General features: G+C 34.4%; 1 protein-coding gene across 3 annotated transcripts; it reads right to left on the minus strand.

Moving 5' to 3' along the window:
- Positions 1-9,317: 9,317 nt before the first annotated feature.
- On the minus strand, positions 9,318-24,168 carry LOC138328149 (kelch-like protein 8). Of its 3 annotated transcripts, none has more exons than XM_069274804.1 (9): positions 24,097-24,168; positions 21,545-22,693; positions 20,864-21,007; positions 20,393-20,504; positions 19,537-19,705; positions 18,712-18,871; positions 17,613-17,814; positions 16,342-16,463; positions 9,318-14,047 (listed from the first exon to the last, which is right to left on the minus strand). In XM_069274804.1, the coding sequence occupies exons 2-9, from the start codon at positions 22,590-22,592 to the stop codon at positions 14,034-14,036; spliced, it is 1,971 nt and encodes a 656-aa protein (XP_069130905.1). In that variant the 5' UTR covers positions 22,593-22,693; positions 24,097-24,168; the 3' UTR covers positions 9,318-14,033. The 3 variants fall into 3 exon arrangements, with proteins under 3 accessions (XP_069130905.1, XP_069130904.1, XP_069130906.1); XM_069274803.1 differs by having other exon boundaries at positions 24,051-24,154; XM_069274805.1 differs by lacking the exon at positions 16,342-16,463 and having other exon boundaries at positions 24,051-24,154.
- Between the last annotated feature and the right edge of the window lie 548 nt (positions 24,169-24,716).

Raw genomic sequence — 24,716 nt, forward strand, 5'->3', positions numbered from 1 at the left:
AAGGGATTTTGGACACTAAACTGGGGTTGAGCTTTAGATGGAAAATTGAAAATATCTCAAGCTTTTCCTCATCACATCCTCTCAATATTGGCTGTTTAACTCACCAGAACCATTGGACCATTGGATAAAAGTTACAAGAAACATGGCAATTTAGAATTGAAGTTTAACTTCATCATTTACCAGCTAGCATGTAAACGTTCAAATAGATGCGCAATACACAATATACATAAAAATATCATATCTTAAAAGTGCATTTATATGGATTGAATTGTACGTGTGCTCACGAACATTTATTTAGTTTTAGGCCTCCACTGACACAAAATTGCAACAGCAGCGTCACGATGACGTTTGAATCACATAGTCAACACTTATCAAATACAAACTTCAGGTTATTTTCTGATTTGTCGATCAAACTATAAAATGATAGTCAAAGAAGCATGAAATTTTAGCGGGATGGTAGTAATGCCGATAAAAACGTATTTAACGAGCTGTTATCTTTGTAAACGCTTGACATTCATTGGAAAAGATTGGCAAATTACACATGGGGATCACATAAATGGTTTACGTAAGGGCACACAAGGTTGGCATGCCACCCGCGTCGCTTGTGTATATTTTATCATTAAACCAGGAAAAAAAATCACAAATATTGTTATCTACCTTGTAGAGTGGGTTGAGCGATATATTGTAATATTTACGTAAATAAGTGGTATTTACAAACGCTATCTTCATTTACTCGCCACCTCTTTTATAACACTCCACTGACACGATGTCCTTTAATAAGAGCATGGGTTTTTGATTTTTTGTTCAAGATCACGTATGCTAATGTCATGTTCAAATAAACTACATACGACATATGATATATAATTATATGTTTCAACTACTGTCCGTACATAAATATGGCTTACTGGATATTTCAGCCATATCTTAAAATTTTGTTTCAATTTCCTACTCTTTATTTACTTCGATTTTAAAACTTCATACACGATAAATGTAAGTTATGCTTTGATACGTTTTCTCACTTTAGTTGGTATCTTTGAAATAGCATTGTCTTAATTATAGTAGCACACCCGTATTTATATATTAAAACTTTCCAAATATGCTTCAAACGTAACATACGGCTTTTTGATCATAGTAATCACGATGATGCATAGAGATTTTGGACACCATATGAATAAGCATCTTAGATGATTAACTAATATAAGGAAATAGTACGTAAAAGTAAATGATTTCATAATAAAGCTAAACAATCTGGAAAAGCCGACGACAGGGGAAAGAAGATCCAGACATATTTGTTTTGATGAGATTCGTAAATGCAAATGTAATTATTTCAATAAACTCTGCAACAGATTTAACAACAATACTAATATATAATGATAGGAAGTGATGGGGAAATGTAAACATCCGTTTATCTAGCTCGTCCTCATTGTTGGGTAACAACATTAATCAGCCGCGGTCTGATGTAACGGAGCGTAATGGAGTTTAGATAATTTAGGCTTCCGAGGGTGACCCTTCCTCTAGGTTTTGGACAACGAGCTCGTATACAGCCAGTACTTCGATTCGAGGTCTACTAATTGCGCCAATATTATTTTATCCTCATGAGCTTCCTGGATTTCACCATTATCTTACAGACACTTTGCCACCTGCCAAGACGTTTTCAATGCAATTCACTCTCTAAACACGGAAACAATCAGCGGTCCTGACTTGATATGTCCCAGTAGTTACCGGCCATCATAAGTTACAGGGCTATACATAAAAAGTGTATGATCCAAAGGGTCTAGATCTGGATGACCTATAGTCACTAGACAAAACATTAGTCAAAAGAAAACAGGTATAGAAATCTCAGTTCTTCTGGAGTGACCCTATTTGAAAACAGCTAGCATAACGAATTATAATCTTCTCAATACTTTCAAAATACCATATGCCTAAAATGTAGACTGGTGTTGGGTTTTTTTTTTTTTCTCTCTCTTTTTTTGGAGGGGAGAGAAAGGGAGGTGCAATTATGTTATAATTAGAACTTGTCAGGTAGAACAGAAGCATTTTCACACCTGTTTATATCTAGTTCACGTCCTCTTGGCACAATGAAGTTAGGATTTGCTCCACTGTTTGGCGGCGTATTTGAACCAATAAATATAAATCTATTTATCTTGTATGTACAAAATACTAAGTAATACGTTGGAGATACTAATTTGTATGTACAATGTACAAGATAAATGAAAATTATATAGTGATTATATATGATTAACATACTAAAATGGCCCGTACAAACAACACTATCACATGGACACTTCGAAATTTTAATGCTTTCACAAATTTCTGACAAAGGAATTCATTTACATGTACATGATAAGTTAAGCATTAATCAAAGTCAGTCTTTGTCATACATCTTGTGTATAAACTTAAAATCATGCAAAAATAAAGTCAGATACAAAATATCTGCAAAAACTTACAAATACATTCAATCGGGAATTTGGGCAGACTTGGCCTAAAAGAGACCCTAAAGTTACGAGGGCAAGTACATCCCTCTATGGTAACAGATGACCCACATTACACTGACCCCAAGTCATGAGGACAAGTATATGCCTCTACGGTACCAGGTGACCTAAATTACACTGACCCCAAGTCATATGGACAAGTATGTCATACGTCGAGGACCCAAATATGAGACACATGTTGGGTGGGCCTTACCTTGGTACAGGTTGTGTCTATTCTATAATTAAGATTTTAAACTAAATACTCAATTAATTTTATTCCATGTAATGTCTCAATTATATAATGTCATGTGCCTGACCTTCACCCTTTCTTTCATCTTAACACAGCTAGGTGGATAAAAATAATATCGTTTTTCTTTCAATTTTCTTGAAGATACATGTATGTCATGTGTAAATGTGTTAATAAAAGATAATTTCAAATATAGAGCGTAAAAATAAGAACATAATCACATCATTATTTTTTAAACATTCACATTTGTACTTGAAATGTCAAATAACAATGATTTATTTTAAAGTTTTTCCCATACAAACGTCATTAAAATGCACGATACATGCATCCTCTGTGAATATATATGGTAATGTTAAATATCTAACACTATTTTTATGAATAGATATTAAAGATTTACAACCAAATGTGCTGATTAACATGTGTTTTATACTGTTTGGTTCTCTTTATTCTTTGTATCTTATTAAAATAATTTCATAACATCTACCAACACCTGCAAAGGTTGAAATATGTATGCTGTATAAAAGTGTCGATAAAAATCCTGTAATCGGCAGACCATAGATATAAAATATTATATTTGTTACATTTCCCGGACATATGTCTCTATCATTCTGTCTACCATACAATATTCGGTCTATTCTGTCATAGTTACTTTCTTTTGTTTCATTCCTTCAGTGAAACTAACCAAGGGAAGTAACTCTGATAGATCACAATATTCTCTGAATGTCTTCAAATAAATTTTAAGCATTCAATATTTAAAGGCCCACTACCTTACCGAAACGGCTTTTAAGTTTTAAAATGGGAATCAAAACGAGATCGATAATTTTGTAGAGTCACAAAAGTTATTAACTTACCGTTAATACTACACGTATCGCCACCTTCTGAACAATTTGATTAAAACAAATAAAATGTAAATTTTCATAACGCGTGTTGTCTTATGTTTCTGTCGTCGTCCTAAATAACGCGCGGTAGTTGATACACAGATTTATCTTGGTAGTTGACTTGGTAGTTGACTATTACTGCGCCAGACGGTAAAACAGCGAAATCAGTCTCCACTGTAATCATAGGAAATCTTGCACATGTTTGGTGTTGTAAGCTCATCTTAGGCCATCGGTATATATATTCTATTGTTATTAATGCTTTAAGAAACCTTTATGCTTTACACCGGAAAGGTAGTGGGCCTTAAAGTTTCTAATGTAGCAACTTCAATAAGATTTCAGAAAATGTGAAAAAAACAAGGAGCCACAAAGCCCGCAGTTGGCATAAAAACCCAAATACATCAATGTCAAAGTAACAAGTATTCAAGTATAAATTTAAATGTATGCTAGTATTGTAAAACTAAAAACAAAATAACAGCAGGTATCAAAAAGAAACTTGGTTTTTTTGACTGAGCTTCCATGGTAATAGAAAAATACCAAAAATTGAACGGTTTTGGAGCTATAATCCGGAAACTTAAGAAAACAGTAATTTGGCAATTTTGACTAAATTGTAAAACTCGGCAATAAGACAAAATGGTCAAAATATTAGAGGACATAGAATCAAAATACTAAGACTTTGCTAGCCAAGGGTACCCTTGAGAGTATCGAACTAAATACCCTTGGCTAGCGAGGTTGCTTACTAGTACGTGGGAATTCCTTCTCAAACCTTGTCGATGAAAACTGGAATAGTCTTCTACCAATAGTGGTCAATATTACGTAAAATTCTTATCTCATTATTAAGTCTCGATTGAACATAAATTGAGCCAATAATGTTGGTGAAACTTTAACTGGAATAGAATACCATCAAGAGTGGTCAATATTACGTAATACTCTCATCTCGTTAAGTGTCGATTGAACATAAATTCAGCCAATAATGTTGGTGAAAACTTTAATTGGAATAGAATACCATCAATAGTGGTCAATATTACGTAATACTCTCATCTCCTTAAGTGTCGATTGAACATAAATTCAGCCAATAATGTTGGTGAAAACTTTAATTGGAATAGAATACCATCAATAGTGGTCAATATTACGTAATACTCTCATCTCGTTAAGTCTCGATTGAACATAAATTCAGTCAGTCCGAAGCTACAAATAAAAGGTACATATATAACAGAGTAACTGTATATTTGAACTACTTACTCAGACATTTCTAACTAAATCCTTGCTTTAATGACCTTTTTAACTTTAGTGAAGCGGCAGTCTCGTTTCTTCATTGATCAAAGGATTTATATTGTCATTTAAAAAATAAATATCTGTGTAGCAAGCAGTCATATGGCATATAATTTCTGTTTCCAACAAGACGCTCAAAGGACCTGTACGGTCATCTGACGATCATTTAAAGATTGGCAAAACGGTAATACACATGTAGCTCTTAAGATGAATGTTTTATATTGTTGCTCGACTTATAACCGAAGGGAGATAACTCAAGCTGTTAAACTTTAAAAACATCCTATTCAAATTGAATACATTTATTAACTATATGACACACATTGAAATCATTTTGAAATTTGGATTAGCGCGAAAAATAACAAACCCAGTGTAAACTAGGTCTAGTCCGCTAAACCTGCCTATATTATTAGGCTTTTTTTTTTGTTTTTTTTTTAGCCTAATATATATTAGGCAAAAAATTTTAAAAAGCCTAATAATATAGGCAGGTTTACCGGACTAAACTAGGTCCTGATCATTTAAGATAATATTAAGTTTTGAATTAAGGTAGAACTTACAACATGTAATTGAGCAGAATCGTGTCCATCCTCGATACTCCAGGGGTTCCGATCACTTATGATCTCTACACCTCTGGACTATGTCATACTCATAGTAAAAATGAAGGCAACAGAACACTCACATAAAGGTACACTGTGGTTGAATTCGTGGCTTTGGAGATGAAAGTCGCTCTTTCTGTAGTTTTCAAAGGACATTTTACTGGCCTGTGATTCGCGCAGATGTTTTTCCTCTGAGCTGCCTCCAGTTTTACTAAAAGATAGTCCAGGGGTGTACATATCGTAGGTGATCCGATCCTCTGGAGTATCAAGGATGAGTCGTGTCAGGATCTAGAACTTGAGAAGTTCAGATTATGAAAAGTTTACGGACGACGGATAAAGCACTATGGCTATAGAACGAATATACATGTACATACCAGGCCTACAATACCTTACGGTCGGGTACGAAATGGTTCCTATATGTCGTAGTAGAGCAGTGCCGCAGAAAATCATCGGCACCGTTTTCTATACTTTGTTTTAGGTTTCCAATCATTTTAAGCGTATACATGCATTTACGTATTATTTTTGTTCATAAGAAACATAACAAACTTTCTTGATATTACTTAGGAACTCATAAAACGCCAAATCCATAGTTTGTAGACTTACTGTTTAATTTTCCTTCGAAAAGACCATCATATTTATATGTGAAAAAAATAATGTATCGCTGTGAATTTTATATTTTATAAGGTTCATTTGTATTGCCTAGTAGGTAAGTGATACCAAATAAGTTAGATACATGCATACAGTCGTTTGAATAAAGGTTTGCACAAACATGGTTTTGCTCCATGATCAGTAAAAGGCACCAATTGTATCCCTAAAGACGACGCCATTATCTGTCAAAAAGTCTTTTGAGCGACAATATTGCAGAATGTCATCCTGACCCGAAGACCCAAAGAGTTAGGCTGGCCTATTTATAGCCATTAGACAAAAAGTTTATCCTGAAGAACATATGGACTTCAGTGTTCTTTTGTCAGGTTGATTTTTTTTATTTCATTGCAACGAACTTCTTCCAAATCCATAATAAAGGAAACTGTATCACATTCAATATTCAAAATATACCAAATCAAATCTTCTTAATGTTAATGCTTTGAATTGTTATGCCTAATTTATGGTGTTTTTCAATAACAATTTTTATAAACTTTCATATACAATGTAGAACAGAAACATGTTTCCAACCTGTTTATATTTGGTTCACGTTCATTTATCAATTGTAGTTCAATTTAATTAAAGTCAAGATTTGCTCTACAACGCATATGATGCTCTATTATTGAAGCGCATGGTAGTGGAGCAAAATAATAGAATCTTTCACCGTCTTTGAAGTGAGACAGGAGAATCTCAACCCGAGGGGTAAGATTCTAAAGCTGTCGAACACCAGGCTTTTCACTTACCATGTGTAAGAAAGTACATAGACCTTATGTAGCTTGTCTTTTCCAAAGGGTGAGATAGAAAAATCTTACACTGGTAAAATTGTGGATATCCCTGTCGAGGATAAGAGAATTACAACTTAATCTTAACTAGATTGAATTGTGTTTGTACACTTGTTACAGTAGGCGTTTCCACGTTTACCATACTATATACGGTAATGGCCAGTAAAAACAACACAATTATATTGACACTTTGAAATTTAATGCTTTCACAAAGTAAAGGATTTCTGATAAAAGGATTTATACATGTACATAATAATTTTAGCATCAAGCAAAAAGTCATTCTTTGTCATTCTTTCTATAAGCTTAAACCCATGCAAAAATAAAGTTAATGGTAAAAAAAAGAAAACTTGTCAATACATTCAATCGGGGATTCTAACATATGGTTTTATCTTCATAAAATATTTTCCTCTTTTTTTCCATTGATTAAATGTACAAAAATAACTTTTCTATCCTACACATGTGCAAGCATTCAATGAGTATGTTAGCTCCTAGAGAATAGAAGAACAACATGTACACAACTTTCAAAATGAACTTGATTATACACAAGTTGAGTCTGGATAGAATATTTTTATCATTTTCACACCATAAGATTTGAAATCTTTGATATGTTGGACTACCTGTATAAAACGAAAACGATTTAGATATAAATGCATCTCAAAATGAAAGGAGTGGTTTAATACATATTTATCTCATGTGAATGATATGGATTTGTTTCTTATTTTGAGCGTTTGTGGATACATTTAAATCACAACTGAAACCTCAATGTATCACATGCACTGGGTTATGTACAGATTTTTGGACGTGATATCTTGTAAATAATACACACTACAAGTATTGAACCATATACATGACACTTCTGAACAGACCTTGTAACCTTCCGTAGTCATACTGCATGTTGGATTGATCACAATTAACAAAAATATCCTAAATTTATGGAGCAGGCTTGGCCACAAAGAGACCTTTTGGTACCAAGGGCAAGTATATAGAATGTATATAGAATGTATATTGCTCTATATGGTACCAGATAACACAAATTACACTGACCCCAAGTCTTGTGGACAAGTATATCCCTCTACAGTACCAGATGACCTAAGCTACACTGACCTAAGTCATGTGGACAAGTATGTCCCTCTATAGTACCAGATGACCTAAGTTACACTGACCCAAGTCATGTGGACAAATATATCCCTCTATGGTACCAGATGACCTAAGTTACACTGACCCAAGTCATGTGGACAAGTATATCCCTCTATGGTACCTGATAACACAAACTACATTGACCCCAAGTCATGTGGACAAGAATGCCCTTCTATTGTACCAGATGACCCAGATTACACTGACCCAAGTCATGTGGACAATTATATTCCTCTATAGTACCAGATGACCAAAGCTACACTGACCCCAAGTCATGTGAACAAGTATTTACCTCTATGGTACCAGATGAACTAAGTTACACTGACCCAAGTCATATGGACAAGTATATCCCTCTATGGTTCAAGATGACCTAAGCTACACTGACCCAAGTTATGTGGACAAGTATATCCCTCTATGGTTCCAGATGACCTAAGCTACACTGACCCATGTCATGTGGACAAGTATTTCCCTCTATGGTACCAGATGACCTAAGCTACACTGACCCAAGACATGTGGACAAGTATTTCCCTCTATGGTTCCAGATGACCTAAGCTACACTGACCCAAGTCATGTGGACAAGTATATCCCTCTATGGTACCTGATGACCTAAGCTACACTGACCCAAGACATGTGGTCAAGTATTTCCCTCTATGGTTCCAGATGACCTAAGCTACACTGACCCAGGTCATGTGGACAAGTATATCCCTCTATGGTACCAGATGACCTAAGCTACACTGACCCAAGACATGTAGACAAGTATTTCCCTCTATGGTTCCAGATGACCTAAGCTACACTGACCCATGTCATGTGGACAAGTATATCCCTCTTTGGTTCCAGATGACCTAAGCTACACTGACCCAAGTCATGTGGGCAAGTATATCCCTCTATGGTTCCAGATGACCTAAGCTACACTGACCCCAGGTCATTTGGACAAGTATATCCCTCTATGGTACCAGATAACACAAATTACATTGACCCCAAGTCATGTGGACAAGAATGCCCTTCTATTGTACCAGATGACCCAAATTACACTGACCAAAGTGGACAAGTATTTCCCTATATCATAGTACGTAAATGAACCAAATGAGAAAAGCATGTTTGGTGGGCCTTACCTTGGTCGAGGTTGTATCTATTTCATAATTATTTATAAGATATTAAACTTAATACTCAATTCATTTTCATTCCACGTTATGTCTAAATTATACAAGAGGCCCAAGAGAACTTGACGGTCACCTGAGTGCTCATTGCAAAGTTGGTTCAAATCTGTTAAAAGTATTTAAGAACTAAAATAAACTTTAAAGTTGAACCTTTGTATAAGAATCTTTATTTTTTTTGTTTTTCCTTTTGACAGTTATTGTATTATGTTACCAAATCTGATGCTTAAAATTCTAATTTGCTTTGCCAACGTTAAACAACAAAACCAAACTAGAAGTCAGTTAGTGTCAGTGATTTTATAAATTTCCCTTTTTAGTTAATGAAGATATTTGGTTCCATCATACCTGTGATTTCAGAAGATTTTCGAAATTTTAGCCATTTTGACCCATTTTAGCCCCGCCCCTCTGGTCCTTGGGGGTCAGCCAGGACCAATATGGATATAATGTTAAAATGCTATTTCAGGCTTATAATTCTAACCCAGTTTGACTCATTTCCTATCAAAACTAAGCAAATAATGTTCATAAATGTGTTTTTCCAATATAAACTATTAATAGTAAATTTGACTCCCTCCGAATGGGGAAAATATGAGATCCCAGGGCCATGAAATTCACACATTTTGTAAAGGGCCTTAAGACCTTTCAATATATGAAGAGTATTTGGTTCCTTCGAATCTGTGAATTCAGAAGAAAATTTTTGATTGACCCCTTTTGGCCCCGCCCCTAAGGCTCCTGGGGGTCGGCCAGGACCAATATGGGTATGACGATAAAATGCTATCTCAGGCTAAAACTTCTAACACAGTTTGTCTATTATTTATTGAAAAAAAGCAAATAACGTTCATAAATGTGTTTTTCCTATGTAAACTATAGTAAACTTGACCTCCTCCCCAGGGGGAAACATGAGACCTCAGGGTCATATAATTCACAATTTTTGGTTGTAAAGGACCTTAAGACCTCTCTATCTATGAAGAGTATTTGATTCTACCACATCTGTGAGTGGAGAAGAAGATTTTTAAAATTTTAGTCAATTTTACACCTTTTGGCCCCTCCCACAGCCCCCTGGGGAGTGGGGGTCATATAATTCACAACTTTGATTGGCCTTATACCTTTGAAGGTTTGTGCAAAATTTCATTGAATTTGCTTCAGCAGTTTTTTAGAAGAGTCGAAAATGTAAATTGTTTACAAACACACGACAAATGACGCACGATGACGGACAAACGGCGATTAGAATAGGTCACTTTAGACGTTGTCTCAGGTGACCTAAAAATGTCATTTGCCTGATAATCTTTATCTTAATTAGCACTGAATAAAAGTGATATCGAAAGTAATATCGTTTTTCTTTTAACTTTCTTGACGATATGCAATTTGTGTATGTGTTAATAAAATATAATTTCAGATAGGATATTTATGCACACAATCCTCTCAGATAAATATCGTTAACAAAACTTTTATATTCAACATAGAAATTAAAGTGAATCAATAAAACCATTATGACATCATTACTTTGAAGCATTCACATTGTACCTGACATGTCAAATAATAATGATTTATTTTCAAGTTTGTCTCAGACAAATGTCCTTGAAATGCACGATACATGCATCCCTTGTGAATATATCTGATAATGTTAAATACCTAACACTATTTTTATGAATATTAAAGATTTACAACCAAATGTGCTGATTAGCATGTGTTTTATACTGTTTGGTTCTCTTTATTCTTTGTATCTTATTAAAATAATTTCATAACATCTACCAACACCTGCAAAGGTTAAAATATGTATGTTATATCAGCAGACTATGCATACAAAATGTTATATTTTTATAAATTTCACGGATATATGTCTCTATCATTCTATCTACCATACATATGTACAATATTCGGTCTATTCTGCCATAGTTACTTTCTTGTGTTTCTTTCCTTCAAATAAACTAACCAAGGGAAATAACTCTGATAGATCAGAATAAATTGTATTTATTCAATGTTTTAAAGGCCAACTACCTTTCCGAGACAGCTTTTAATTTATAAAAAAAATGGGAATGTAAAAAGAGATCAATTAATTTTGTAGTGACAAACATTAATAGTATACATAACGTCATCGTCTGAACAATTTGATTAAAATAAATAAAATGTTAATTTTCATAACGCCAGTTGTTTTATGTTTCCCGCCGTTGTCTTAAATACCGCTTGGTAGTTGACTATCACTGCACCAGACGGCAAAACAATAAAATAAATCTCCACTGTTTTCATGTATTACGGCGGAAATCTGGCATAAGTTTGGTGGTGTAAGCTCATCTTAGGCCATAGGTATTTATTTTCTGATGTTATTAATGTTATAAGAAACCTTTATGTTTCACTCCGGAAAGGTAGTGAAGTCTCTAATGTAGCAATTTCAATAAGATTTCAGAAAATGTGAAAAAATGTGGCATTATTCCCCCACCCAACAATTGGTATAAAAGTAAATTAAGTACATCAAGGTCAAAGTAACAATTATTCAAACATAACTTTAAATGTATGTGAGTACATGTATTGTAAAACTGAAAAAAAATAACAGCAGGTAACAAAAAGAAACTGTAATTTGGTATTTTTGACTGAGTTTCCATGAAAAAATCCCAAAAATTGAAGGGCCGAAACAGCAAAGGCACAAAAAGGGAACTTGTCTGATATAGATATGTAAAGTTTCATGGAGCTGTGTTAAATGATTTTGGAGTTAGAGCACGGAAAAGAATCTCAGACAGCCGACAAAGCCCAATTTAATATCCCCGCAAATGCTTTTCAGGGGGAAGAAAACACACATCCAGAAAAAAACAATGTAATTTAAAATATTTTTCAATGTGCAAACTACATGTAGGCTAATTATCACAATTCTCACAAATCTCAAGAAAAGTGAAACTGATAAAAATGACTAATGTACTTGATAGCACAAAGCAGTTTGACACATGCTAGATAAAGGGAAATAACTCCAATGTAAATAAACTATGACAAATGTTCATCTGAAGGTTAATTTCAAGTACGAATGTATTTCTTCATTCTTTCATAATGGTGTACATTTAGATTCATGGATGTGCATGAACATGTTAAATATTGTGTAATGTTGCGCATGTACTTCTAAATAATATTTAGATGGTCATAGATACCATACATATAGTTATACATAATATAATACTAGAACTATAATATATATTCAGAGACAGCTACACAGCAATTTTCATTTCACCTGTCGTCAATGATAACAAATATATGCAGTTGAGTATTGCTTGAATGCTTCTACCATTCTGTATTTCATCAAGTTAAAAGCTACTCCCATAACAGAAGAGTCCATAATCAGTGATTAAAAACAACCTCATTGTGTTTCAAAAAATAGTCTCTTACATTCTTGGAGTAGTTTTAAAATTGTTTTTAAAATAACTGGTATATTCAATTGTGTACCATATTTAGGTAATACAGCCATAAACGCCTTAGATGTGAGCACAGAGAGTAGAAAAGTAATCATTCCCGAAAAAAATGTATTCCCTCACAGCGTATATATGTCACATGATATGGATTCTATAGCTCATTCTGCCTATATTTGGTAGCTGTATCACTAATAAGCAAACATGAACAAAGCATAAAACACCTATGTTTTACAAAATGTCACCATTTCTATAATTTGAAGTGATACTATTAACTGACTGAGTGACTTTTTTCATGTACAATTTGCATTCACAAATTGCGCAATCAAGCTAAACTTGCTTAAGTTATCTCCACGAATCAATATCTTCCTATGTTATACCGAAAGCAATTTCAATTCAATAATGTTATCGGCAAACGTTTATCACCGTGAACATAATTTGAAAGAGAATGGCAAAATTCAGTAGCCACAAAAGAAAGTTAGTTTACAGTAAAAATACTGTATTCGACTAGAATTCACACAAAAACACTCTCGTTTCATTTTAAGCAACTTCAAGAACAGCATATGAATAAATTACATGTATAATGTTAGTATAAGAGTAAGTGTCTTTGTTCTTACTGATTTATCAGGGTTACTTCCCTTGTTTTCACTCCATTAGTACCGACACACGGTAACAAAGGGAAGTAACTCTGATAGATTAGAATATGTTATAACTGATGGAGCTCAATACAACCTTAAAACGTATTGCTGATATCACTAGTGTCTTCCCTCAATAAAATTTATCTACCTGGTTAATTATATATTGCTCCTGTTGTTATTTTACATACATTTCATAAGGAGTTTATCTCTTACAATCAAACAGCCACAGACAAAATCATAAAATTTGTCAGTCAATCTTCTTATATATATCCTAAGTCAGACTCTATCAGAATCCGATTTTACATAATTAATAGGTTCTTCCTTCGGTCTAGTAGACATCTATACATATAATAAAGCCACTTTAGATCTTTCATCAATCAATCTCCCACTGATCATGAGTCCTCTCACAATTCAAACAGACTCCTCCAAAATTCAATTAGGCTTCTCCCCAAAGTCACCTGATTCCTCCCAAAATCAACAAGTCTAGCTAGCTGGTACATTTGTACTCCTCCCATAATCTCCTAGATTCCTCCTACCACAAGGCTCCTCCCATAATCTCCTAGATTCCTCCTACCACAAGGCTCCTCCCATAAATAGACTCCTAGATTCCTCCTACCACAAGGCTCCTCCCATAATCTTCTAGACTCCTCCTACCACAAGGCTCCTCCCATAATTACTAGACTCCTCTTACATGTACCACAAGGCTCCTCCCACAATCCACACCAGTATCTACATGCAGTGTAGTTGTTCCTTTGTCTGTGTACTAGACAGATGTAGAGCAACGGGGCACATGTTGCAGTAAGCCAAACCGGCTCCAGCTCGGCAGTGACAAATGTCTGTTAGAGTTTTCCAGCTGAGATAGACAAAAATATATATCAATTAAAATCAAATATCAATACAATTCTAGCACACATTTATCAATATTGTTCATAAACAAGTCTTAATTATCATATTTTGGCATTCAAACAAAAATTTATTCCGTGGAAAAAGATACATGAAACTTAGATTCAGACACTGAATAACTTCAAAGAGCTTTTAAAATTCAATATGGAGATCCCCTGCTATGTATATTTACTGTAAACACTCCTTGTAACAATCTCCACACAATTTTATTTTCAAATCAAATCTAGGTCAGTCATTTTATTACAACAGCTAGTGAATTAATAGGTTTTTTCACCTTAAACAGACATCTTGACAAAAAATCATAACAGATGATCTTCATTAACTACAACTTGGATAACTCAAAATCCACTTTTTTTAAATTGAATTAATTCAAAGTTGTTTTTTTATGTCCTGACCTAATATTTCTAATAGGTATATATTCAACAGGAATTCCTTGTCTAATACACAAACATATTGAATTTCTCAATTGGTACTTGGATTATTGGATTTTGAATTTTTTAAGGTTTAACTAAATAAGAAATCAGTTTGTTGATAATGATGATATTTTTAGCAACAAGACGAAAAAAATCATCTATCCTGATATTGAACAAAAGTGATCTAGGAAAAGAGATAAGTGCTTGATAATGCAATTACACAACATCAAGAAATTTACAGCTTTACATTATATAGTGAGACGTTGAGGCATGCATACAACATCAAGCCTTACAGGAATGGTAGCATTCAGCTGGGGAATATAGTCCAAAATATAGCATTTCAAAATCTAGCATGAAAATAACTTAATTTTACAATAAATTTTCATTCCTCGATTCATGACACTATAGGACCTAATGCTAGTTATGGATGAAAAGGTTAATAAAAAAAGAAAATAGAGAATGAAGAAAATTATTTTCATTCCCATTTTTGTTTTTCTCTTGGATCTAGGTGAAATGAATAAATGTTACAACACTGCATATAATGTCTATATATACTCATGCTGAGAGAAAATGACAGAAAAAAAATGGTGAATTTCTATAAATCAATTAAACTCTAATAAATTAAACACAGAAAGAGGCATGAAAGACAAAACTCATTGATGTACATGTATAACAACCAGAAGTCATCTACCAGACCATCAAAAACAACACTGACTACTAATGTAACATTCATCTTGTCATTCAGTTATAGTTATCAAGACCAGAAGATAAAGAACCACTTCAGATTTAATTTTCTGTATGTATCTAATCTATAACGTACACGTAGAACCATATCAAGTTGGTGATAACCAAATTGTGTCAATATCTAGTTATCAAAGATATTCATATCTATGTACATGGTATTTTTTCACTTTGCTTTTTGTAACTTTTCATTAAATGATGCAGGAAATGTTAGAAATAGGCAAGATTCTATTCAAATCCCAAATAGAAAAAAATAAAAAAAAAATGCACTTAAATAAAAAAAAAAATCAATCTGTATCAAAACTATCAAGTCTACTAGTATTACTTATATTGAACCTCCATCACTAACTGAAACTTAATATATACAACTGAAAGACAAGAGTTTAATTTGAAATAGGTTTTTTTCTAAACTAAATCAAATACACTTGACTCAAATAAATGGATTATTCTAACCGTGCGTTCCATTTGCAAATTCGTACCTGTTGTATCGATAACAGTCTACTGTATCAAATGGAATGCATTGTATCAGCAGATCTGTACCGAAACAATTGGTTCTTTTTCAGAAGCATACCACTTGGATCACAGATGGCGGACTCGAGATTTTTCATTTGTCATCAAAATGTTTTCTTTATTGAAAACAAGACAGAGAATATTTATAACTGATAAAATTACATGGTTTGTTTGTTTCAATGTTTGTCGAAAACAATTAAGGTGCCAAAATTATTTTTTTATCCATTTTATTGTTAACACAGAAAATATTTGGCTTTAATCTTTGAAGCATATCTTTCATATGGGTGCTGTCATCATGGAAAATGCCAAACGCATTCCATAAGGCGGTGCCATATTACTTTCGAACAACTGGTGCAAATCCGCAAACAGAAGGCACAGCTAGTGTTGTCATGGTGATGCATACTGACTTCTAGTTAATGTGGTTTAACTGTATCTCAAAAATGTATGACATCTATTTTTATCACTTTTTTAAAGAAATTAAATCCTTCAGTGGAAAGAGATGTCTCAGTGTTAATGTTGGAAGTCTACAGAAAGTGAAAATGGACAACATTGAATCAAGAATGCAGCAAGCCAGTTGTACCTGCTCCGTCAATGAGCGAGCGAGTGTTGTAGCAAACTTCCAGCAGAATATCGGCACTGCAGGGGAGATGGGTAACACCCCCACCCGCCTGTCTTACAGCAATACTACTTACGGAATCCCATCTGTGTGGCAATATAGAGGGAGGTAAAAGGGTCAGTTATGTGTGGTGGGAGGTAAATAGAACAGTCAGGTCATTTTAATGTAAAGGAGGTAAATAGAACAGTTGGGCAGGGAAACAGTTTATAACAATATGAGGGGAGACAACTGCAATTTGTTAGTATCTGCAGCATGATATACAAGTACAGTTTCTTGCATTATAGAATACACCTGCATGATATTACATTGTATGTACAATTATCATCTCATACATAAATGTAAACCTGTTTGAATTACATTCTTGCTCATGCAGCGCTTTAAAGTGTTTGTGAAAAACATTCAACATATTTTAGTCCCCCTCTGTATGTGCCATAATATTGTATGAACTTTAAGTATAATGTATGATGTATCAGTGATTCACAGTAACGAAGACAAGCTTTTTCCTGAAACTGAGGTCGGAGGTCAAAATATAGGTCACTGTGACCTGGTTTTGGTACACTCTCTCATCTCAGTAAACCAATACATATACATATATCAGGTGTGAAATCTCAATTAAGAGATATCTAGCCTGTGGAGAAAAATAATAAATAATGCTGGACCAGTAGAACAAACAGACATATATAATTATCATAATAATAGTCTCCCCTTGCTACCTTACCAGATTTCCTATGCTTCTAATTAAAATCAAAGATAAAATTGTACAATATCTGAATTTCTTTTTTTCAAAACAAACTCCAAAACCTACATTAGACTTATGTTTATATTAGACTTATTAGATAAATGTTGGGGTTTAGAATTTTGTTTGATATTTTATAAACAATTTTAGTGATCAATCAATTTACATTCCAGACATTATTCATATAGAGATGACTGTAATGTCCTACATTGTACAGTATATATGCGAGGTGAAACTTGTGCACAAGAATACATTGTGCACGCAAATACACCAATAAAAGCATCATGATTGTATAACAGAGATTTCCTTGTGATTTAAAAACATGTGCTTTTTATAAATTAATGAAACAGATATAGAAGTGCTTCATGATGAAGTAATTTATTTATATTATTGAGTGAAAGCGGCAACATATGCAATAATTCAATGTCTGCCAGTGCTTTAATCAATGATTTCATGTTCTAAAGAAGAAAAGATAACTCCGATAATATACAATAACTACCTGTCGGTGAGTGGATCGTAAGCCTCTACGGAGCTAAGATAGTTTGTCCCGTCATGTCCTCCTACGGCGTAGAGACGACCTCCCATAGTCCCTACGCCTACTCCTCCTCGACAACATGACATACTGGCTACGGTGGTCCATTTATCTGATCTCGGATCGTACTGCTCACAGGAATCTAAAGGTGCATTGTCATCAAAACCTCCTGTAACAAGACATAAAAACAAAGTCACTATAAAGCGGGTTATAGTGTAAGCTGTATGTTCTATATCTTTGCATATTACCTAGTCATCTCCCTTGTGGAAAGATATTGAATGCGATGTCATTATTTTGTGAAAGACAATTATTTCTCCCATACCTCACAGGGATATCCAGGGGTTGCTAGGGAAAAGATAACTCTATCTTAATCAGGGGGGGTGTGTGTGTAAGATAGTTTACACGCACTACGCAATAATGTGACTTCATCAATACATGCGTTGTTATGGTTCAACATTGATGACATCATTGACAATGCACGACGTTGCATGCATTGTTGATGATATCATAAATGTTTATGCATAATGATGTTCCTGTTATAATGACGTGATAAAAAAGCTGGAAAGCAACAGAAATTTCATATTTCTTCTGCTAAGTATGGGAGAAAAGGAATCAAACATGGATCTGTCAATTGGACAAGAATATCTCAACCTTTGTGAAAAATTTTGGCATGTCAATCTTCGGAGAGTCTCGGGTTGCCAAAATCTTTTACTCGGATTGAGATATCCCTGTCCATTTGACAGACCCATGTAAGTGTATAACCGGTAGTCATTTTCTTGAAAACATATGACATCATAAAAACATGGTGCTACCATCAGTATATATCCATAAGAGTTACCTCTGTAATATAAAAATACCAAACAAATAGTGAAGGTCATCTAAGGATGGCCTCCCTTGTATGCTGTGTTGTGTGCTATTCCACAGAAGTATACTGCCAAAGACATGTGTAATTTGAGAGAAGATTTTCTGACATACCATACAAAAATCTTGAAATCTTAATTAAATTTTAACCCCAAGTTTATACAATATTTTTGTTCTTTTCTTATCAACTGTTTGTCCTACTCACCTACAACATATATATATCCATCCAATACTGCTACTCCTGCACCTGCTCGGTGTCGGTTCATCGAAGCAATGAACGACCATTTATTGATGAAAGGGTTGTACATCTCGCACTTGTCAAGGGAGGAAACTCCATCATTACCACCAACAGCATACAGGTTACCCTGTGATAGTATATAAATCAGATCTAACGTCCTATTAACAGCTAGGGTCATTTAACAACGTACCAGTTTAGATGATGGAAAAAGCCAGAGAACCCAGAGAAAAACAACCAAACTGTGGTCAGTATCTGACATCTGCCTCTTGAATTTTATACTTTTATGATTAAATTTGGGGGTCAAAACGAGGTAAAACTAACTCTATTTTTTTGCAAATCATGAACAATTTGATATGATAAATCAAGACATGAATGCACCTCTATAAAATCAAAACTGTATGTGATGGGACATGATGGGAATGGACAGGACAGGACAAGCACAATGTGGATAACACTAAAGTATGTGCCCCATGAAAAAAAGAAATTGGTAAGTAATTGTCATACTTCCATCAGATGGCCATACCTTTAAAACTATTATATAATGGGACTAATTCATATCATATTCAGTACCACGTGGTACTCAATAACGTTTGTGCGGGACTAGTATATCCAGTGGTGATGAAACATAACTCTTTGTAATCTTCCCCCTGAAATGACATCAGCACGGGATATCAACTTTTGACGTCATTCCATTTCAAATAGAAACAATAGTCCCGTACAAATGTTATCGAGTATCACGTGGTACGTGATTTAGTCCCATTAAATACCAGGTAGGTTATTCATCTGACTTACATTGAGCGCTGCAACACCAACTCCTCCCCGTGGAGTGTTCATGGATGCTACAAATGTCCAGGTGTCAGATCCGTGGTCAAATCTTTCCACCGTGTTAAAACAGGTCGAGTCATCCAAACCTCCTACAGCATAGATCGGTCCTCCTAAACAGGCCAGGGCGATGCCACGTCTGGTAGGTAGTATATAAAGCATAATTTTAAAATTATACACCCACCTAAATATTTTATAATATATATTATACAATTCATATAATATTACATATACAGAAGATATTAACTGCTGGCTGGATTTCTTTTAATGTCATAATGCATATTAATTACCTTCAGTCAAAACGCATTTGAATATAAAAGAATGTGTACAATTTGTGAGGCGATACCAGGTGCATGTGTGTTATATATACATGGGTGTGAGATTTGCTGAGTTTGTCATCTTGTGAAACAAATAATGAATGCCTGCCTCTGTTGAGATCTGTATTTAAACCATACATCTGGAGATAACAAGATGCAGAATTATGGGAAAATAACTAAATTACACATTTAATAGTGAATAAGTGATATATTTTGATATCTCCCCACTCACCCTCAAACCTTCTCAAGTTTCTGAGGATCATTTGTATAATTCTTAATGTCTAACCACTAGAGATAACAAAGGTCAAATATGAATGGTTGTTACTTCCGGTCTTCAGAAGCCCTCATTTTTGCTTTGTTCCCTTGTCCATGTGAACCCCAGTAGCTGCAAATTTGCTCAGGAGGCTGGTGAACATACATTGCATAAATCACACGCCTTATTTAATGGCTAACCAAATCAAGGCCTGTATCCTTTAGAAGTACTTCTTAAATCAGTTATCTATACTAACCGAGGAGTTGACATAGGTGTGATACTAGTCCATGTGTTAGATTTAGGATCAAACACTTCCCCAGAGTTGAGATGTTTTGTACCGTCATGTCCACCAACAGCGTACAGCAGATCTGAGGAATCATGTACACAAAGAAAAAGTCAACATCCGCAAAATACTCCATTTTACATCGTGTTATTCATGATCAAAACATATTTTCAATTTGCACATGTATTGGGCTTCATTTAGTAGACTAATTATAATACATCGTTCTGCATTGACTTTAAGTATCACATGCAAATTCAGATACTGGTATATAAAAGAATAACTACTACATGTACAATGTTACTAAAGTTTTTTTCCAAAACCATGATACCGACTGTATACCATTTTGGTTCTATAATAAGTCTCATCCATATTTTGTAGATTATTAATGCGGCTGAGCCCTGTAAAATGGGGTAAAATATGGTATATGATACTAATTATAATCACCTGAAGCACAGCAAACCCCAACATGGCGCCGTCGCGTATTCATCTCTGACACTTGGAACCATCTGTTCTTCCTGTAGTCGTAACATTCTATACTCTTAAATGGATCTCCTGAGGCCCCTCTCCCACCAACACAGAAAAGAACACCTGGAAATAAAGGTATTATACAATTAACTGAAGAATTATGTGTCAACAGCAATTTATGTTGGATTTTCTAAGGCGAGTCGATCCACAACACTAATTTTCAAATTTTGATCCAAGTACGTGGTATAAAGAAAAATAGAGGGTTCACAAAATTTTGCAGAGTCCCACAGGAAAATCATGAGTCCAGGACGTCGACTCATCTAGGCGATCGAGTCCCATAAATCACTGGTAAAACAATCCATATACAACTAAATCTGATCTTATTTATCATACATTCAACTGCTACTTCAAATTCACTACATAGCTACATTTTTGTCACAAATTGTAATTCATAAGTTTAAATTCACTTTTACATCACGCTATTTACATCTAACAAGTTTATGATGTCAAAATTATTTGCATGATTTGCATATAGTACACGTACATGTGTACATTCACCATAACAAAGTTCACTGAATCAATCCATCTGGGTAAAATAATCGAAACTGTATTTATATGATTTAGTATATGTACATGTATTTCAGAAATTTAATTGATTACCTGCATAACTTTTTCTTGGCCTCGTCCTTTCAGAAATGCTGTTATCAGTGAGCAGGTTAGCAACAGACATTTTATAGTTCTTTGCCTCGTCTAGAAGGTCACGACAGTCAAGGTCATGCTTGATGAGTCCCTCCGTTGCGACATGCTTCAGTAAATATGGAAGGCTTAGTAATGGCAACTTCAGGTGTGACAAAAGTTCCGCTAAATGATTCTTTCGATTCTCTCTGTCAAACTTGACCCATTTTATCACAGATTCATATGCCTCAACTTCACTGCTAATGTTAAGATCAGCTGAGGCCATGATGGTACACATGAGCTTGACTGAAATGTTTTTAAATTCTTCAGTTTCAATGACTTCTAAGAAATTTTCAAGAATGTAATCATCGGCCATTTTCATTAACTCTGTTCGGTTGTGTTGTTCTGCGAAGTTGTGAACACCTATACAGTTTGTGGGGTGAAGATGTTTTTTCATGAACTCACAACAGGCTTTTGCAACAGTTTCTATTTGAAGTATTGATGCCGCGTACAATATTTGCTGAACCGTATCAACACTAAGATGAATTTTCGAAGTATATGCAAACTTAATGAGCTTCTCCATTGCACTTTCATCAATATCATGAATCGTGATTGTTTCTTGTTGGCTCTCCGACATCTCAGACATGAACATGATACGAAAATACTGACTTACACATGCCAAAACCATTCTATGGCATCGAAAGGACTTCTCTCCAACTTTGATTTCTACATCACACAACTGACCTTTCTCATAAAACTCTAAAAATGTTCTAAAGCTATGCTTGTAATGACTTTTATACTCGAAGTCTTGAGTTACAGTCGACTCAATATTCAGATGCTCAATTGTAGCCATTTTTTTCAGATTTCCGTATGATTTTGACTTACAAACTTTGTGTCTTGATGGACTGATTTCCTTAGCTGTAGGTCTGTTAAAGCTAGGCAGCTGATGAGTGGCGGGTTTAGGGGGCACGGGGGGCGTAATACTACTTGGCAAGCTGTCACTCCTTTGAGGTAACGGGGGCGCGCCTGGCATCTCTAGGGCTGTTTGAGGCTCCTAATGATCTGCTCAGTCTGCCCAACCTTATGGTGAGAACCAGAGCTGCACATTTTTCTCCGTCACAGTGGCCTTACATCCTAAAATAATGAAATCATGATTATTTAATATAAATATATAATTAGTTTTCCATGATTTAGTATAATAAACGTAAGTTCAGCAATTGATAGTTAACTTTTCTCTGATTTTTGTATGTTTATTCATGAAACCATACATGTGTCTTTGGGGGTAAACTAAGACATGGAGAAAGGAGGTAGGAATGTAGAATGCATATGTACAACTGTACGTGTATACATTGTATATAAACAATGTACAATGTACATAGCTCAATCAGAACGGCATCCTAGCTTCTACATCATTTGTAGGAGGTACAAATTAATCTATTAAGAATCGCGATCTGTCTGTCTAGCCTAAGCCATGTACATGTCTTAATTATAAGATAAGATAAGTTTATTTCTGGGTCAGGACTTGTGTGAGTATTTATACCAGATCTAGACTCAGTCATACCAATTCATTACAAATCATATGGTAGAAAAAATCATGTTGCATATAAAATTATCAATAAAATTATTATATTATAATATAATACGTGTACAGTCTAATAAATTCAACACTAATGTGTTTTCGGTTTTGTAGTTAAAGAATAGTTCTTGGTTTCTCCAGTATCGGTCCAACTCATTTTTGAACATATTGATATTTGTTGCCAAAATAACTCGTTCTGGTAATTTGTTCCAGATTGTTGCTGATCTAATTGATTTTTGTTTTTATGTAATCTAGTTGAGGCTCGTTTTGGAAATATAGCTTTTGTGTTGAAATGACGACTGTGGCGTTGAGTGATATCATCCCATAAAACCCTTGAACTGCTGCATTCCTTGTCATATATTTCACTTATAATTTTGTAAAGTTCTATCTTGTATCCCCTTGCTCTTCTGAAGGCAAGCGTTGGTAAACATAGTTTTTCTAACCTCTGGCTGTAATCCAGGTTATGCATGCTGGGGAGGCATTTAGTTGCCCTTCTTTGTATTATAAGTTTCTCATAATCAAATATCTGCTGTGATATAGGCCTAAAATTTTCACTAACATAAGCCTAGTTTATATGGATAAAATTAATTAAATAACCGAGTACACTGTTATTAATTGTCGCCTTGAGAAATTAGCCGATTAGCCGCGGTACGAAAAAGAAGGACTGGCTTGGTAGTAATTAAGCTCACATAACAGGGACAATGGAATTTATCTTCCTGTTCCGATTTCTATATTTAGATACAACAGAATGCGACCAGATGTTGTGCAACAGATCTTGGCATCATCCTCACTGACTTCAGATGAAAGCGTCCTTGTTCAATTGTTGCGATACAGTTCAAATAATGTAACAAACCGATGAATTTTCGCGATCTACAGATTTTAAAATATAATAAATTAAATGGTTTTCATACTTACATAATATTGCATTATTTGTAGATTACAGTCAAAACGTCTATCTTACCGAAATCAGCATCACGCACCTGTCAGTTCAGGGATGAACTAAAAACCGGAAAAGGAATCGGAAACCGGAATTTGTGTACGGAAATAAGGGAGATAACTCAAGTTGGATCTATTGCTGGAAATATTTCGAGATGTTTGTGAAGACAAAACATATGGTTTTATAGCTGACCGTTTACGTGGTAAATTGCTGCAAATACTGACTAAAACGACAAAATAAAGTTTATGTATTATTATAAGATACACAGTACATGAAAGGGAATACATACATGTCTGACGGAATATGAGACAGGGCATATATACATATAATATACATTATGTATAGACTCTACATGTATATAAATATAAAGGAAAATGCTCGGAATCAGAAACAAATTCATAAAAACCTTACACAAAGTACATGGTATATATTTATAAATATTCAATTCCTCTTCACTGATGGTGAAGAATACATTCCCTCCAATCAATATATGAAATATCTGTACATCTGGAAGGGAGTGTATAATATCAATTATATGCAACACCAAAGTTGATCCCAGAAGTATATGAACATTGTAGAACTAAATTAATGTATCATAGGGTCCGTGTACAGAAACCATTTATGACATAATTCTAATGTATTCA

The sequence above is a fragment of the Argopecten irradians genome, chromosome 7 (genome assembly GCF_041381155.1).
Source record: "Argopecten irradians isolate NY chromosome 7, Ai_NY, whole genome shotgun sequence".
Classification (NCBI taxonomy): Eukaryota; Metazoa; Mollusca; class Bivalvia; order Pectinida; family Pectinidae; genus Argopecten; species Argopecten irradians.

Excerpts from the sequence above, each read along its gene's own strand:
- LOC138328149 (XM_069274804.1), bottom strand. The coding sequence starts at position 22,592 with ATGCCAGGCGCGCCCCCGTTACCTCAAAGGAGTGACAGCTTGCCAAGT. Across the intron at positions 20,505-20,863 it reads TGGGGTTTGCTGTGCTTCAG|ATCTGCTGTACGCTGTTGGT; the intron begins GTGATTATAATT and ends ATGATTCCTCAG. Across the intron at positions 17,815-18,711 it reads TGGATATATATATGTTGTAG|GAGGTTTTGATGACAATGCA; the intron begins GTGAGTAGGACA and ends GTCTTGTTACAG.